Consider the following 17,680-nt stretch of genomic DNA (forward strand, 5'->3'; position numbering starts at 1 on the left):
GCTATCCACGGGTTCCTAACGGCAAATCCGGAGCGGAAGAAAATGCCCCCAGCAGGTAAACTAGATCGAAGGACGATAATCATCCTTTATCTACTCCTTGCGGGAGATATTAAATTAAACCCGGGCCCGACTACACGACTACAACAGAAAGTGATGAATCAGAGGCTCCCACAAATAGTGACGGCTACCGTCGCGATCAACAATAATAACAACAACATCCCTTTCAACGACACCAACATCCTAACACCGGCGTCGGGTGCATACATTCCACCCGTCACCGGAGCAGTGATGACTGCCGTCGCGATCAACAACGACAACAACATCCTTCTCAACAACAACAACATTGTCAACCCCGGACCCAGCCACGTCAGGACCCCCGTCAGGACGCGAATCCAGACGCGACGACTGGGTCTGGCACTACAGGATGCAACGATGGCTTCGGATGCCTACTTTCCACCCGAGGCCGGAGCAATCAACACGCACGGCGCCGCCGCAAAGGAACACACGGGAGGACGAGACGTCTCCACAGCAGGGAGCCGGCGGGATGGAATCAACACAGCCCCTGGCTCATGCCCCCTCCCCACGGAATTCCACCACCAGGCGACGCCAGCAGATGGACAGGACAAAGAATCTCACACCCCCCCCCCTCCCACACACGGACCAAATAATAACAACACAGCCCCACCCCCCCTCCCGTCGCGGGACACCCACCTTGATCAAAGGATCCCCCACCCCCCCTCCGGACATCACAGAGCCCCCCCCCCCTTCCCACAGAATCCTACCTTTATATTTACATTTACATTTACATTTAGTCATTTAGCTGACGCTTTTATCCAAAGCGACTTACAAGTTCTGTACGACAAGCCATCAGGAAGAGCACAACTCTATCAGCTGAGTAACAATGTTCATCAAAGTGTTGAGTGCTACAGTGTAGGTTAGTTTATTAGGACAAGTGCATGACAGTATGGTTAGTTAGGGTTAGATATTTTTTTTTTTTTTTTTTTTTTTTTAATTCAGATAATGGTTGAAGAAGTGAGTCTTTAGTCGACGGCGAAAGATTGGACGTGTTTCGGCTGTCCTAAGTGGGGTGGGTAGTTCATTCCACCATTGTGGGGCAAGGACTGAGAATAGGCGACTTCTCTTTGATGACCCTCCCGGAGCTTGGATAGGAGTAGGTCTGAGGCGGCCAGAAGATGCAGAGCGTAGGGGTCTTGAGGGTGTGTAGTTAGAGACCATTGACCGGAGGTAGGCGGGAGCAGTTCCCTTTGCCGCACGGTATGCTAGGTCAAGGGCCTTGAAGCGGATTCGTGCAGCAATGGGGAGCCAGTGCAGGTCCCTAAGAAGTGGGGTGACATGGGCCGACTTCGGTAGGTTTGAGATCAGGCGGGCCGCTGCGTTCTGAATGAGTTGAAGAGGCTTAGTGGCAGTGGCCGGGAGGCCAGCGAGCAGTGCGTTGCAGTAGTCGAGGCGGGAGATGACTTGATTGGACGAGGAGTTGGGTGGCTTCTTTTGTCAGGAAGGGGCGTATCCTTCTGACGTTGCTCAGGAGGAATCGGCAGGTTCTGGTTGTCGCTGCGATGTGAGCAGAGAAGTTCAACTGGTCGTCGAGGACAACACCAAGGTTCTTGGCGGTCGGGGACGCGGTCACAGCTGCATTCTCGACTGTGATGGAAAGGTCGGTCAGGGGGGAGGATTTGGCCGGCAGGTGGAGCAATTCTGTTTTGCTTAGGTTCAGTTTGAGGTGGTTGGTCGTCATCCAGGCGGAGATGTCGGACAGACAGGCCGAGATCCGCTCAGAGACGTGGATATCTGAGGGAGGGAAGGAGAGGAAGAGTTGAGTATCGTCGGCATAACAGTGGTAGGAGAAGCCATGAGACGTGATAATGTTACCCAGTGATTTAGTGTAGAGGGAGAAGAGAAGGGGTCCTAAAACCGAGCCCTGGGGGACACCCGTCCGCAGGGGGCGGGTGGCCGACAGGGTCCCTCTCCATGACACTTGGTAGGAGCGGTCATTGAGGTATGATGACAACCATGTCAGCGCAGAGCCAGCCACTCCCATTCCTGCGAGGGCCGCGAGGAGGATCTGGTGGTTGACTGTGTCGAAGGCTGCAGATAGATCTAGGAGAATCAGGACAGAGGAGAGGCCTTTCGCTTTTGCTAAGTGAAGTGCCTCTGTGACCGCAATGAGGGCTGTCTCTGTGGAGTGACCAGTCCTGAAGCCTGACTGATTAGGGTCTAGGAGGTCATTCTGTAAGAGATAAGCAGTAAGTTGGTTGGATACAGCACGTTCAAGTGTTTTAGAAAGGAAGGAGAGAAGAGAGACAGGACGGTAGTTGCCTATGACGGTAGGGTTCAGGGATGGTTTTTTTTATGAGGGGCGTGACTCTGGCTTGTTTTAGGGAGGTGGGGACCACCCCCGAGTTGAGTGAGGAGTTGATGGTTGCAGTTAGGAATGGGAGGATGTCTGGTGCTATGGACTGGAGGAGTGGGGAAGGTAGCCGGTCCAGCTGGCATGTAGTCGGACGGTTCGACGTTACCAGTGTCAGGGTCTCGGCTTCTGTAATGGGAGAGAAAGATGACAGAGTGAAGGATGAGGTTCTCGATTCAGCATTTGGAATGGGTGGGGGTTGGGAGAAGGAGCTGCGGATGTTCTCCACTTTTTCCTCAAAGAAGATCGCAAAGTAAAAACGGACTACATATCTTTCATCTTAATGTAAATAGCCTCAGGCACAATCTGGCAAAAATAAGAAATCATTTCAGTAGCGGAAAGGTAAACATACTATGTTTCTCAGAAACCAAACTGGACCCATCAGTAACAGACCCGGAAATTGAATTAGAGAACTATTCTTTAGTCCGCAATGACAGGAACAGGCATGGAGGAGGTGTCTGTATGTACATCCATCAAGACACCAAATTTATTAACCGTACAGACCTAGATCATGAGGCTATTGAAACTGTTTTTGTAGAAATTCTATTTGAAAGGGCTAAATCTGTTCTAGTCGGCACAATTTACAGACCGCCAGACCAAAATGGCTTTTATGACGTGTTGGATGCGTGCTTAGCTGGAGTTGAGGATACAGAAATGATTCTTATTGGGGATTGGAACACGGATATGCAACAAAAAGATGCACCCGTCTTCAAATCCTACAATAGGTTTTGTGATCTGCACGGCCTCAGCCAACTAATCACACAACCCACACGTGTGTGTGAGTCAACTCAGACTACCATTGACCTCATCCTGACCTCTGACAAGTCCAAGATCGCCAATAAAGGAGTTATAGCATGCGGGTTAAGTGATCATTATATGATATTCTGTACCCGCAAAAAGCTAAAACAAAAGGCTGGCTGTCACAAAACAGTCACATCTAGAGACCTAAAAACCTACTCTAGCGAGGCCTTTAACCTTGAACTGGAGGGTCTGGACTGGTCAGATGAGCTCAATGGTACACTGGTTGAAGAAACATGGCTTGGCTTCAAGACCAAATTTTCAACGATACTAAACAACATGGCCCCCCTAAGAACCACCAGGCTAAAAAATCGCGCTGAGCCGTGGATGCACGCTGAAATACTGACCGCTATGAAAACCAGAGACAAAAAATGCTCTGAGTTTTGTAAAAGTCAGTCAAAGCTTAACATAAGCACGAGCAGTGAACTCCAAGCCCACGTGACTGAACTCAAACTGGAAAGAAACAGACTAAGAAATGATGTAAACTCCATGATCAAAACAGCAAAGAAAAAATTCATCAATGACAAAACCGAGGAAAACAAAAACAAACCGCGTGAACTTTGGAAATTACTCAATAACCAACTAGGCTGCAGTAAAAAACTTAAAACCAGATTCTCAAACATAAACATAAAGACGGACAACACGCTCATCACAGAAAAGCTGGATGTAGCCAATTACTTAAATAGTTTCTTCACAAACATAGCCACAACACTGGTAAACAAACTACCCTCCCACTCAGGGCATTATGGGGTAGAACACATAGTAGCTTACTACAAAAACCTAGGGGTCCACAAAGACGACTTCAAACTGGAAATGGTAACAACAGATGAGGTACTCAAAAAACTGAGCGCCCTCCAACCTAACAAGGCCACTGGCCATGACAACATCCCCTCCAAATTCCTCAGAGACTCAGCAGCCGCCATCACCCCAGTCATCACACACATAATAAACCTCTCTATAAAACAGGGACACGTCCCCAAGGACTTCAAAATTGCGAGAGTGACCCCTCTGCACAAAAAAGGCAGTAAATTAGACCCAGGCAACTACCGCCCTGTTTCTATCCTTACCTCCATCTCGAAAGTCATGGAAAAAATTGTATACGAACAGGTCGAAAAATACCTTGCGGAAAAAAATCTAATCTACGAATTCCAATCTGGCTTCAGAACATCCCACTCCACTGACACATGCCTTCTCTATTTAAACGACCACATCAAACAAGAGGTGGACGCGGGCAAATACTGCGGCATGGTCATGCTGGACCTACAAAAGGCCTTCGACACTGTCAATCACACCATTCTGATTGACAAGCTAAAAGCAATTGGTTTTGATAGTCTATCAGTGAGCTGGATGCAATCCTACCTGGAGGGGAGAGAGCAGATGGTGGAGGTAAACGGTACCCTATCCCCCCCCCTCACAGTAAACTGTGGTGTTCCACAAGGAAGCATACTAGGTCCGCTACTGTTCCTAATTTATGCAAATGACATGTCGTCAGCTTGTGACTGCAACTTGTTCCTGTTTGCGGACGACTCAGCCCTGCTGGTCTCTGACAAGAACAAGTTACAGGTTGAAAAAACCCTCAGCTCAGAACTAAGCAAAATCTGCATATGGCTCGCTGATAACAAACTATCATTACACATGGGCAAAACAGAGTCCATTCTCTTCGGTTCAAATAACAAACTCAGCAAGACCGACGGCTTCTCAGTTACAGTGGGTGACAATATTGTCACAAGGAAAGAAGATATTACCTACCTGGGTTCCATCCTAGAGGCAAATCTTTCCTGTGACAAAATGGCATCCAATGTAATAAAAAAAGTCAACCAACGAACTCGTTTCTTGTACCGGATCTCCTCACTGGTAAACAAGAATACCCTGAAGACTCTAGCAGGAGCACTCATTCAAGGGTACTATGACTATGCTTGCACCTCATGGTACCAAAGCACCTCAAAGGCGCTAAAAACAAAATTACAAACATCTCAAAACAAACTGGTCAGACTACTGCTTGACCTTACTCCTAGAACCCACCTCACCCCTGCCCACTTTGACAACCTAGGATGGCTTAGAGTAGACGACAGAGTACAGCAACTTGCAATGGGCCTGGTCTACAAGATACACTACACGACCAAGGTACCCATGTACATGACTAAATACTTCCCAAAGGTCAGTGAATACCACGATCACAACACCAGAGGGAGCTCCACAAATCATGTTAAACCCAGATTCGGCTCAAACAAGGGACTAAACACGTTTCGCAATTATGCCACATCAATGTGGAACGCCCTACCCAAAGCTGTAAAGGAATGTGAATCACTACCCACTTCAAAAACACTCTCAAAAAACACCTAAGGGAGACTGCAACTCGAAACTGGCCCCTGTAAATGTCCGAACACAACCCCCTCCAATGTACAGTAAATTACCAAGTATGGTCTTGTCAATAATCCAATGTACAGTGTTGTTTGTACAGTTGTACAGTGTCCCCCCCCCCCACTCCTACCCAACCCCCCCCCCCCCCCCCCACCCACCTCCAATGTACAGTCCCCACCCACCCCTCCTACCCAACCCCCCCCCCCACTCCTACCCAACCCCCCCCCCCCCCCCCCCCCCCAACCACCTCCAATGTACAGTCCCCCCCCACCCCCACCTACCCAATCCAATGTACAGTTTCTACGCCTAATGTATATACTCTTTTCTTTCTGGACTCTTTTTGTATCACAAACAGTACTGTAATTGCAACTGTTTGAGTTGTTGGACGTCTGTGAGATTATGTGCAAAATGTATCAACATTGTTTTTTGGTGAAGCACCTCTTGTATAGGGAGGCGTTCTCAAATTACAATGCAACCACGTTCATGTTGTACACATTCTGGAGACGGTCAAAGTAATGAAAATAGAAAGTAATCAATAATAATCACAATACAAAAGTAGTAGGCTATTTTCAAGGGCATAAAAAAAACCATCCTGACAAAGTGTATTTCAAAAGCATAACTTCTCTATTATGGCTTTGCATCATATGGGCAACAGGTGACGATTTAGGATGAAAACAGTTGTTCACTTGAGGTGCGTCTGAACGTGTTGGCCGCTTAGAAAGGTTTGCTCTGTGCCACCCCAAAACCCAGCATGCTCAATCCAGCACAAGTTACAATTACAACTCACTTATTCTAATTCAATAAATTATGTATTTGATCGAAGTTGGCCAAGTTTGTTTGTAAGGATGAATAATTGTCATTGATGATACATCGAACACATCACGGTGTGTCCTGCTTGGTTGAGAAAGCTGTACGTAAAGCATCTTTTAACCCTTTCACTGCTGCACTACCAAACGGTTAACCCTTTCACCGCGACATTACACAGGTTAACCCTTTCACTGCCACCACACGACGTCGGTAGTGTGATAGTAAAGGGTTAACCTTCTGTAGTGTGGCAGTGAAAGGGTTAATGCCTTCACACTGTCAATCACACAAAGATATATATGCTTACCTGCTGTACATGCCTGTATGTGTGAACTTACACACACAAAAGAAAAACGCAAGAACATTTTATATCAAAATGTATTTTTATTCTGGACTTTTTTAATGATCTGATTGAAATGACAACAGATCCATGTGACGCAAGAGGATCTTGCAAAGAAAGAAGAACCTTTAAAGGTGACATGTACTATAAATGTCATTTTCAGTCTCTAGCATTGTATTATAGTAATAGGAGTTGTATCAATTGTTTTAGTGTCTAAATACCATATTGGCGATTGCTCTGATTCAGCTCAGCCCCTTTCCTCCTCCAGTAAATCAGGCCATTTTGATTTGAACGGCTGAGTCACGTCATTCGGACGCTGGGTAGCAGACAGTGATGTGATTGGCTCTGTGGTTGTAGCTAATGCCCGCCCACATTCTACCTAGACTGACTGTACACAGCGAGTGGAAACCACTTCCTCATACTCTGCATGGGGAGAGAGAGAGAGAGAGATAGAGAGCACTTGGGGGGGGGGGGGGGGGGGGACCTGCCACGCGCCACACACCCGCAAACGGGAGATTGAAAGAAAGAAAAAAAAACACAAGCTGCCGCGCGGACTCTCATCACCGAGAGGGAGAGAAAGGAAGAGAGAGGGAGGGAGGGAGAGAGGGGGCCTTGTCAATAACGGCCTGTCTTTTTTTCTATCTCTCTCTCTCACCCCCTCCCTCTCTCTCTCTCTCCCACCCCCTCCCTCTCTCTCTCTCTCTCTCTCCCACCCCCTCCCTCTCTCTCTATCTCTCTCTGTCTACCAGTGCAGACTGTGTGGACTGACTGTCACTCAAAGTGCTTATGGGCGGAGCCAGGCCATAACAGCCTGAAATCTTGAGGCTGAAAAATGATGGTTTTGAGTACTTGATTAGAAATATAAAACAATGCATTTTTTTTTAAGAAACCTTAGAAATGTCTTCAATAGACTAACAAGAATTGTGTAAAGTTGCCCAAATAGTGCTAGGAATAGCAGTACATAGCCCCTTTAAAAAAGAAAAAAATATATTTAACGTTAGTTTGTGTGTGTGTGTCACGTGCACTCACTGTAGCTTTTGCGATGCTGTAGTTGGCCCACGACACACACACGAACTAACGTTAAATACTTTTTTTTTCTTTTTTGAGAAAAAAGTATTTACATTCATTTATAAAAAAAATATTACACATGCAAAAAAATCGATAAGTGACATCACTTATCGATTTCACACAGTTATCGATACATCGATAAGTAGTAGTCTCAGCCTTAACAGTCTCCCCTCCTCCTCCCAGTGAGTTCACACCGTCTCCCCTCCTCCTCCTCCCAGTGAGTTCACACCGTCTCCCCTCCTCCTCCTCCTCCTCCTCCTCCTCCTCCTCCTCCCAGTGAGTTCACACCGTCTCCCCTCCTCCTCCTCCTCCTCCTCCCAGTGAGTTCACACCGTCTCCCCTCCTCCTCCTCCTCCCAGTGAGTTCACACCGTCTCCCCTCCTCCTCCTCCTCCTCCCAGTGAGTTCACACCGTCTCCCCTCCTCCTCCTCCTCCCAGTGAGTTCACACCGTCTCCCCTCCTCCTCCTCCTCCTCCTCCTCCTCCTCCTAGTGAGTTCACACGTCTCCCCTCCTCCTCCTCCTCCCAGTGAGTTCACACGTCTCCCCTCCTCCTCCTCCTCCTCCTCCTCCTCCCAGTGAGTTCACACCGTCTCCCCTCCTCCTCCTCCTCCTCCTCCTCCTCCTCCCAGTGAGTTCACACCGTCTCCCCTCCTCCTCCTCCTCCTCCTCCCAGTGAGTTCACACCGTCTCCCCTCCTCCTCCTCCTCCTCCTCCTCCTCCTCCCAGTGAGTTCACACCGTCTCCCCTCCTCCTCCTCCCAGTGAGTTCACACCGTCTCCCCTCCTCCTCCTCCTCCCAGTGAGTTCACACCGTCTCCCCTCCTCCTCCTCCTCCTCCTCCTCCTCCTCCCAGTGAGTTCACACCGTCTCCCCTCCTCCTCCTCCCAGTGAGTTCACACCGTCTCCCCTCCTCCTCCTCCTCCTCCTCCTCCCAGTGAGTTCACACCGTCTCCCCTCCTCCTCCTCCTCCCAGTGAGTTCACACCGTCTCCCCTCCTCCTCCTCCTCCTCCTCCTCCTCCTCCTCCCAGTGAGTTCACACCGTCTCCCCTCCTCCTCCTCCCAGTGAGTTCACACAGTCTCCCCTCCTCCTCCTCCTCCTCCTCCTCCAAGTGAGTTCACACCGTCTCCCCTCCTCCTCCTCCTCCTCCCAGTGAGTTCACACAGTCTCCCCTCCTCCTCCTCCTCCTCCTCCCAGTGAGTTCACACCGTCTCCCCTCCTCCTCCTCCTCCTCCTCCTCCCAGTGAGTTCACACAGTCTCCACTCCTCCCAGTAAGTCCAGCAGTCCCTCTCTACTCAGGAACAGCGTCTCGCCCGTCCCCTGAGCGATCACCTCGAAGCGGGGCGTGTCCTCCAGAGCGCTCTGCCCCGCCACCACCACGTAGGGGTAGCCCAGGCGGGTGGCGTCCTTCAGCCTCTTGCCGACGGTCATGTGGGTGCGGTCGTCCAGGACCACCTCCCCCCGCAGCCCGGGCAGAGCCTCGCCGTCCCCCAGCGTCCGGGCCAACGCCTCCGCCACGCCCGCCGCCACGCCCGCCTTGCTGCCCTTCTTCGGGGGCAGAACCACCACCTGGTAGGGCGCCAGGAGGCCGGGCCAGCGGAGCCCCTCCTCCGTGGATGTCACCTCGACGGCCGCCGCCAGGATACGGCTCACGCCCAGGCCGTAGCAGCCCATCTCCGTCACCGTCGTGCCGCCCTGGGCGTTGTTGAACGTGGCGTTGAACACGCGGGAATACTTATCGCCCAGGTAGAAGGTGTGGCCCACCTCGATGCCCCTCGACCACGCCAGACTGCCCGGGGCGTGACACTGCGGGCAGTCCGTCGTCTCGCCCCCCGCCCCCCCCGGCGCCGCGGCCAGGGTCTCCGCGTTGGCGGCGAAGGAGCAGCGGTGGCAGAGCGCCAGGCGGTCCTCGCCCACGTCCGCCGGCAGCTGGAACTCGTGGGAGAGGTGGCCCCCGATGTTCCCGGCGTCCGCCGCCACCCGGACGCAGCGCAGGCCCAGCCGGGAGAAGAGCCGGCCGTACGCCCCGCACACCGCCTCGTAGGTCCGGCGCGCCGCCTCCTCGCTGCCGTCGAACGAGTACATGTCCTTCATGTAGAACTCCCGCCCCCGCAGGAGACCCAACCGCGGCTTCGCCTCGTCTCGGAACTTGCGGGTGATCTGCGCGGGAGGGGGGGGGTTTGGTTATTATTTTCTGGAATGGTGATTTGAAATATCATGCGGTTTTGAGAGAATGGCCCTCTCCTCCTGAGACGGTTATATATATATATATTATATATATATAACTGTCATATCCATAAACCATTTAATCTCAGAAGGTTTCCTGACTCACGACTTTAGGACAGATTATAATATTTACTGTGTAAACTACCTGGTATAGAAGTAGCGTTGGACAGATTATAATGTTTATCTACCTGGTATAGAAGTAGCGTTGGACAGATTATAATGTTTATATACCTGGTATAGAAGTAGCGTTGGACATATTAGAATGTTTATCTACCTGGTATAGAGGTAGCGTTGGACAGATTATAATGTTTATATACCTGGTACAGTAGCAGTGGCAGCTACAGATTATAATGTTTATATACCTGGTACAGTAGCAGTGGCAGCTGTCTGTAGGACAGATTATAATGTTTATATACCTGGTACAGTAGCAGTGGCAGCTGTCTGTGTGAATGAATGAATGAATGAATGAATGAAAACTTTATTTAACAGATTGCAGAATGGGTACAATACAGTACGGCTCAATACATACAATTGTTAAGGGGATGCAGACCTGAGAAAGACATTTGTCTTGTTTCCATCAGGGTCCCCCATTTTCAATTCATATAGACATTTATGACATACACAACATACATGACATTTATGGCATAGGGACATATAGGTATTTAGTACTGATGCATTTGTGACATAAACGGTATTCAAATGTGCAGTACTGTTACCCCTAGATCCTGACAGAGTATATACATATGATGGGGAGGGGACTGTACATTAGGAGGGGGTGGGTGGGTGGGAGAGAAATATACATACGGCGGGGAGGGAATATATACATGCGGTGGGGAGGAGACTGTCTATTAGGAGGTGGTGGGGGTTTTGGGCATTTACGGTGGCCAGTTTCGAATTGCAGCCTCCCGTAGGTGCTCTTTAAGAGCGGTTTTGAATGTGGGTAGTGATTCACATTCCTTTACAGCTTTGGGTAGGGCGTTCCACATTGTTGTGGCATAATTGCGAAACGTGTTTAGTCCCTTGTTTGAGCCGAATCTGGGTTTTACATGATTTGTTGAGCTTCCTCTGGTGTAGTGGTTGTGGTATTCACTGACCTTTGGGAAGTATTTTGACATGTACATGGGTACCCCGGTCGTATAGTGTATCTTGTAGACCAGGCCCATTGCAAGTTGCTGTACTCTGTCGTCTACTCTAAGCCATCCTAGGTTGTCAAAGTGGGCAGGGGTGAGGTGGGTTCTGGGGTTCAGGTCAAGTAGTAGTCTGACCAGTTTGTTTTGTGATGTTTGTAATTTTGTTTTAAGCGCCTTTGAGGTGCTTTGGTACCATGAGGTGCACGCATAGTCGTAGTACCCTTGAATGAGTGCTCCTGCCAGAGTCTTCAGGGTATTCTTGTTTACCAGAGAGGAGATCCGGTACAAGAATCTAGTTCGTTGGTTGACTTTTTTTTATTACATTGGATGCCATCTTGTCACAGGAAAGATTTGCCTCTAGGATGGAACCCAGGTAGGTAATTTCGTCTTTCCTTGTGACAATATTGTCACCCACTGTAACTGAGAAGCCGTCGGTCTTGCTGAGTTTGTTATTTGAACCGAAGAGAATGGACTCTGTTTTGCCCATGTGTAATGATAGTTTGTTATCAGCGAGCCATATGCAGATTTTGCCTAGTTCTGTGCTGAGGGTTTTTTCAACCTGCAACTTGTTCTTGTCAGAGACCAGCAGGGCTGAGTCGTCCGCAAACAGGAACAGGTTGCAGTCACAGGCTGACGACATGTCATTTGCATAAATTAGGAAGAGTAGCGGTCCTAGTATGCTTCCTTGTGGAACACCACAGCTCACTGTGAGGGGGGGGGATAGAGTACCGTTTACCTCTACCATCTGTTCTCTCCCCTCCAGGTAGGATTGCATCCAGCTCACTGATAAGCTATCAAAACCAATTGCTTTTAGCTTGTCCATCAGAATGGAGTGATTGACAGTGTCGAAGGCCTTTTGTAGGTCCAGCATGACCATGCCGCAGTATTTGCCCGCGTCCACCTCTTGTTTGATGTGGTCGTTCAAATAGAGGAGGCATGTGTCAGTGGAGTGGGACGTTCTGAAGCCAGATTGGAATTCGTAGATTAGATTTTTTTCCGCCAGGTACTTTTCGACCTGTTCGTAGACTATTTTCTCCATGACTTTCGAGATGGAGGTAAGAATAGAAACAGGGCGGTAGTTGCCTGGGTCTAATTTGCTGCCCTTTTTGTGCAGAGGGGTCACTCTCGCAATTTTGAAGTCCTTGGGGACGTGTCCCTGTTTTATAGAGAGGTTTATTATGTGTGTGATGACTGGGGTGATGGCGGCTGCTGCGTCTCTGAGGAATTTGGAGGGGATGTTGTCATGGCCAGTGGCCTTGTTAGGTTGGAGGGCGCTCAATTTTTTGAGTACCTCATCAGTTGTTACCATTTCAAGTTTGAAGTCATCTTTGTGGACCCCTAGGTTTTTGTAGTATTCTACTATGTGTTCTACCCCATAATGCCCTGAGTGGGAGGGTAGTTTGTTTACCAGTGTTGTGGCTATGTTTGTGAAGAAGATGTTTAAGTAATTGGCTACATCCAGCTTGTCTGTGATGAGCGTGTTGTCAGTCTTTATGTTTATGTTTGAGAATCTGGTTTTATGTTTTTTACTGCAGCCTAGTTGATTATTGAGTAATTTCCAAAGTTCGCGGGGTTTGTTTTTGTTTTCCTCAGTTTTGTCGTTGATGAAATTTCTTTTTGCGGTTCTGATCATGGTGTTTACGTCATTTCTTAGTCTGTTTCTTTGAATTTTTAGTTCAACCACGTGGGCTTGGAGTTCACTGTTTGAGCTTTTGGAAAGCTTTGTCTGACTTTTATGAAGTTCAGAGCATTTTTTGTCTCTGGTTTTCATAGCGGCCAGTATTTCAGTGTGCATCCATGGCTCAGCGCGATTTTTAACCCTGGTGGTTCTTATGGGTGCCATGTTGTCGAGTATTTCTGTGAATTTGGTTTTGAATCCAAGCCATGTTTCTTCAACCTGTGTACCACTGAGTTCATCTGACCAGTCCAAGCTCCCCAGTTCTAGGTTAAAGGCCTCTCTAGAGTAAGTTTTGAGGTCTCTAGATGTGACTGTTTTGTGACAGCCGGCCTTCTGTTTTAGCTTTTTGCGGGTACAGAAAATCATATAATGATCACTTAACCCGCATGCTATCACCCCTTTATTGGAGATCATGGACTTGTCAGAGGTCAAAATGAGGTCAATGGTGGTTTGTGTCGAATCACATACTCTTGTGGGTTGGGTGATTAGCTGGCTGAAACCGTGCAGATCAGAAAATCTACTGAAGGCCTTGAAGACGGGTGCTGCTTTACGCAGCATATCCGTGTTCCAGTCCCCAATAAGAATTTTTTCTACCCCCTCCACCCCAGCTAAACACCCATCAAGTGTGTCATAAAAGCCACTCTGTTCTGGTGGTCTATAGATTGTGCCTACTAGTACTGGTTTCGCCCTGTCTAATAAGATTTCAATCCAAACAGTTTCAATTTCATCATGGTTAAGGTCAGTACGGTTGATGTATTTGGTATCCTTGTGTATATACACGCAGACGCCACCTCCATACTGGTTTCTATCCCTCCTGACTATTGAGTAGTTTTCAATTTCAATCTCTGGATCTTGTACAGATGAGTCTAATTTTGTTTCTGTGAAACACAATATGTTAGCCTTACCGTTTAAAAACAACTGTTTGATTTCAGCCAGTTTAGGTCTCAGGCTATTTGTATTAATATGGAATATGTGAAGTCCATTTTTGCTGGTAATCTGATCGATGTTGTCACACTGGAGGTAACTCTGTTCATTTGTGTCCTGTCCTGTGGTGGGGGGAGGGGGGGCGTTGTTGCTGTTTGTGCCGTGAGTGGAGAGGGGGTGATTCTTTGTCCTTTGCTGGAGTCTGTATTCCTCTGTGTGAAAGCCCGCGATGTGGGGGGGGGGGCTGGTTGTTTACAGATGTGTACTCCGTTTTGGGGGAGGGGGGGTGCCTTTTGTCCTGGCCCCGGCCCGGGTAGACTAGCTGGCATGGCGGGGCCAGCCGAGCTAATCGTCGGGTCCTTGGTGATCCGCGCCGCTCTCCAAGTCTGCTGGGGCTTCGGTGAGGGTATGTCGCCGCTTGCTGGTCGGCTGGTGCAACTGCTGGCTGAAGCCGGTGTGAGGAGCGATGCCTCGCTGTTTTGTTCCTGCGACGTGCTGGGCGCCTCGGTTGTGAACCCCGGTTCCTTCCCTCTCGCTGTGGCCTCTCGTGGTTTATTTTGCAGAGGTGGTAGAGGAGGAATGTTGCCGTTGATCATGTCGTTAGCCGCCGTCTGTGTGGGTAGCAGTTTATCTGTTGTGCTGGCGACACTGGCTGCCGCTTCTTGGGTCAGCAGATCTAACTGTAGTCTCTGGTTCCGTGTCATTACGGGACCAGGGTTCTGATGTATGTCACCCGACATGAGCAGATATAATAAAAACATTGATCTCTTATTACACTTGCCTGTCGGGGGTAATTTCTTTCGTTCCGGATTCGCAGTAAGTACTGTGTGGATAGTCGTGGCTCCGTAGGCTGGATGTTTCCTCTCCATGCCTGTTACCAAGTAGAAGTCGCAATGGGACTGCTGATTTGCGTTTTCGCTACCCTCCTCTTCTGTCTGGAGCTGTTGCTTGAGTTGTGAGTTCAGGTACAAGTCCATAATCCACAGGAGGGAAAGTAGAAAATGCGCAAAATACTTTTTTGTTGTTGATCTGTTGCGTTGGTTACGGGAGCTGGGTAAAATGCGACCGTCCATGTTGATGCCGGAAGTACGTGTAGGACAGATTATAATGTTTATCTACCTGGTACAGTAGCAGTGGCAGCTGTCTGTAGGACAGATTATAATGTTTATATACCTGGTACAGTAGCAGTGGCAGCTGTCTGTAGGACAGATTATAATGTTTATCATACCTGGTACAGTAGCAGTGGCAGCTGTCTGTAGGACAGATTATAATGTTTATATACCTGGTACAGTAGCAGTGGCAGCTGTCTGTAGGACAGATTATAATGTTTATCTACCTGGTACAGTAGCAGTGGCAGCTGTCTGTAGGACAGATTATAATGTTTATCTACCTGGTACAGTAGCAGCTGTCTGTAGGACAGATTATAATGTTTATCTACCTGGTACAGTAGCAGTGGCAGCTGTCTGTAGGACAGATTATAATGTTTATCTACCTGGTACAGTAGCAGCTGTCTGTAGGACAGATTATAATGTTTATCTACCTGGTACAGTAGCAGTAGCAGCTGTCTGTAGGACAGATTATAATGTTTATCTACCTGGTACAGTGGCAGCTGTCTGTAGGACAGATTATAATGTTTATCTACCTGGTACAGTAGCAGTGGCAGCTGTCTGTAGGACAGATTATAATGTTTATCTACCTGGTACAGTAGCAGCTGTCTGTAGGACAGATTATAATGTTTATCTACCTGGTACAGTAGCAGTGGCAGCTGTCTGTAGGACAGATTATAATGTTTATCTACCTGGTACAGTAGCAGCTGTCTGTAGGACAGATTATAATGTTTATCTACCTGGTACAGTGGCAGCTGTCTGTAGGACAGATTATAATGTTTATCTACCTGGTACAGTAGCAGTGGCAGCTGTCTGTAGGACAGATTATAATGTTTATCTACCTGGTACAGTAGCAGTGGCAGCTGTCTGTAGGACAGATTATAATGTTTATCTACCTGGTACAGTAGCAGTGGCAGCTGTCTGTAGGACAGATTATAATGTTTATCTACCTGGTACAGTAGCAGCTGTCTGTAGGACAGATTATAATGTTTATCTACCTGGTACAGTAGCAGTGGCAGCTGTCTGTAGGACAGATTATAATGTTTATCTACCTGGTACAGTAGCAGCTGTCTGTAGGACAGATTATAATGTTTATATACCTGGTACAGTAGCAGCTGTCTGTAGGACAGATTATAATGTTTATCTACCTGGTACAGTAGCAGTGGCAGCTGTCTGTAGGACAGATTATAATGTTTATCTACCTGGTACAGTAGCAGTGGCAGCTGTCTGTAGGACAGATTATAATGTTTATCTACCTGGTACAGTAGCAGTGGCAGCTGTCTGTAGGACAGATTATAATGTTTATCTACCTGGTACAGTAGCAGCTGTCTGTAGGACAGATTATAATGTTTATCTACCTGGTACAGTAGCAGTGGCAGCTGTCTGTAGGACAGATTATAATGTTTATCTACCTGGTACAGTAGCAGTGGCAGCTGTCTGTAGGACAGATTATAATGTTTATCTACCTGGTACAGTAGCAGTGGCAGCTGTCTGTAGGACAGATTATAATGTTTATCTACCTGGTACAGTAGCAGTGGCAGCTGTCTGTAGGACAGATTATAATGTTTATCTACCTGGTACAGTAGCAGTGGCAGCTGTCTGTAGGACAGGGTGACCTGGTGGGCCAGCAGCTCCGTCACAGCCTCCTCGTGCGTGGGTCCCAGGCAGTAGTCGGCCCCGTGACGGTCCTTCAGACGGAACAGCTCGCCCCCCATCAGGTCCCAGCGCTCGCTGCGTCTCCACAGGTCAGCCGAACACAGGCTGGGCATGTCTATCTTCTGACCTCCGACCCCCTGCATCTCCTGATCGATCAGCCTCACCTGGTGAACACGCGCACACATGGAAGTAGTGTTAGCCGTCACATCACAGAGTATCATTTCGTTTTTATTTGATTATTTCAGGATAACAATTGCTTGTCAGTCTATTTTTGTTTTCATTAAATGGTAAATGGACTGCATTTATATAGTAGCTTTTATCCAAAGCGCTTTACAATTTATGCCTCACATCCACCAGATCACTCGCACACCGACGGCGGAGGTGACCGTGCGAGGTGCCGACCTGCCCATCGGGAGCAGTTAGGAGTCAAGTGTCTTGCTCAAGGACACTTCGACACGCTGCCCGGGAGGAGTGGGAATCAAACCGGGAGCCTTCCGATTACCAGATGACCAGTCAGTTAACGGTTAATTTGTTTGGTTACAGAAATCATTGATTAGTATTGTAAGTTTCCTTTGATTATTCTTTATTTTCTGTTATAATGAATAGCTGTACTGAGACTGGGCTTGTATCCCCAGATACTGAAGTGCCTGTAAGCAATAAACACATCATTGAATCTACATCAGAGCAGTCTGTGTCATTGGAGTCAATTAGGTGATTGGTCCGGTCACCTTCCACCACCATCAACACCACACAGAGGTGTTGGCTGTCACCACTATTCAAGTTTCAAGTTTATTTAATAGTTGTCATACAGAAGTACAGAATACTTTTATACAAAATGCTTCTTTCTGTCACGCTCCAGAGACTGTGCTAGACAAGAGATAAGTATGAAATAAAATAAGTATAGCAAAAAAGCATTGTAGCATTGTATAGCATTGTAAAAAGAGATTCAACAGGGTATTAACTAGGGCTGTCCCCGACTAAGGATTTGGATGGTCGACTATGATTGGCCAAAATTTGCCGTTAGTCGACTATTGGTCGACAAAAAAAATATATATCATATTTTTTTCAATTTTTCTTTTTTTAATAATTTTATATTTTTTTTGTATCCTTCCATTTGGGCTGTGGGGGGTGCTTAATGTCTGAAGGAGTCGACTGAAGGCT

At 48.0% G+C, this 17,680-nt stretch overlaps 1 protein-coding gene across 1 annotated transcript in view; it reads right to left on the reverse strand.

Moving 5' to 3' along the window:
- Nucleotides 1-9,047: 9,047 nt before the first annotated feature.
- The window catches only part of LOC311247820 (putative proline--tRNA ligase, mitochondrial), a gene marked incomplete at its 3' end in the record, with an annotated part of 31,225 nt that continues 22,592 nt past the window's right edge, over nt 9,048-17,680 (reverse strand). The window contains exons 3-4 of the mRNA XM_084337933.1: nt 16,438-16,683; nt 9,048-9,959 (exon numbers count right to left, since the gene is read on the reverse strand). Coding sequence (XP_084194059.1) covers nt 9,048-9,959; nt 16,438-16,683 — 1,158 coding nt within the window. The remainder of the gene's footprint in view (nt 9,960-16,437; nt 16,684-17,680) is intronic.

The sequence above is a fragment of the Notolepis coatsorum genome (assembly GCF_963971535.1).
Source record: "Notolepis coatsorum genome assembly, chromosome: 2".
Taxonomy (NCBI): domain Eukaryota; kingdom Metazoa; phylum Chordata; class Actinopteri; order Aulopiformes; family Paralepididae; genus Notolepis; species Notolepis coatsorum.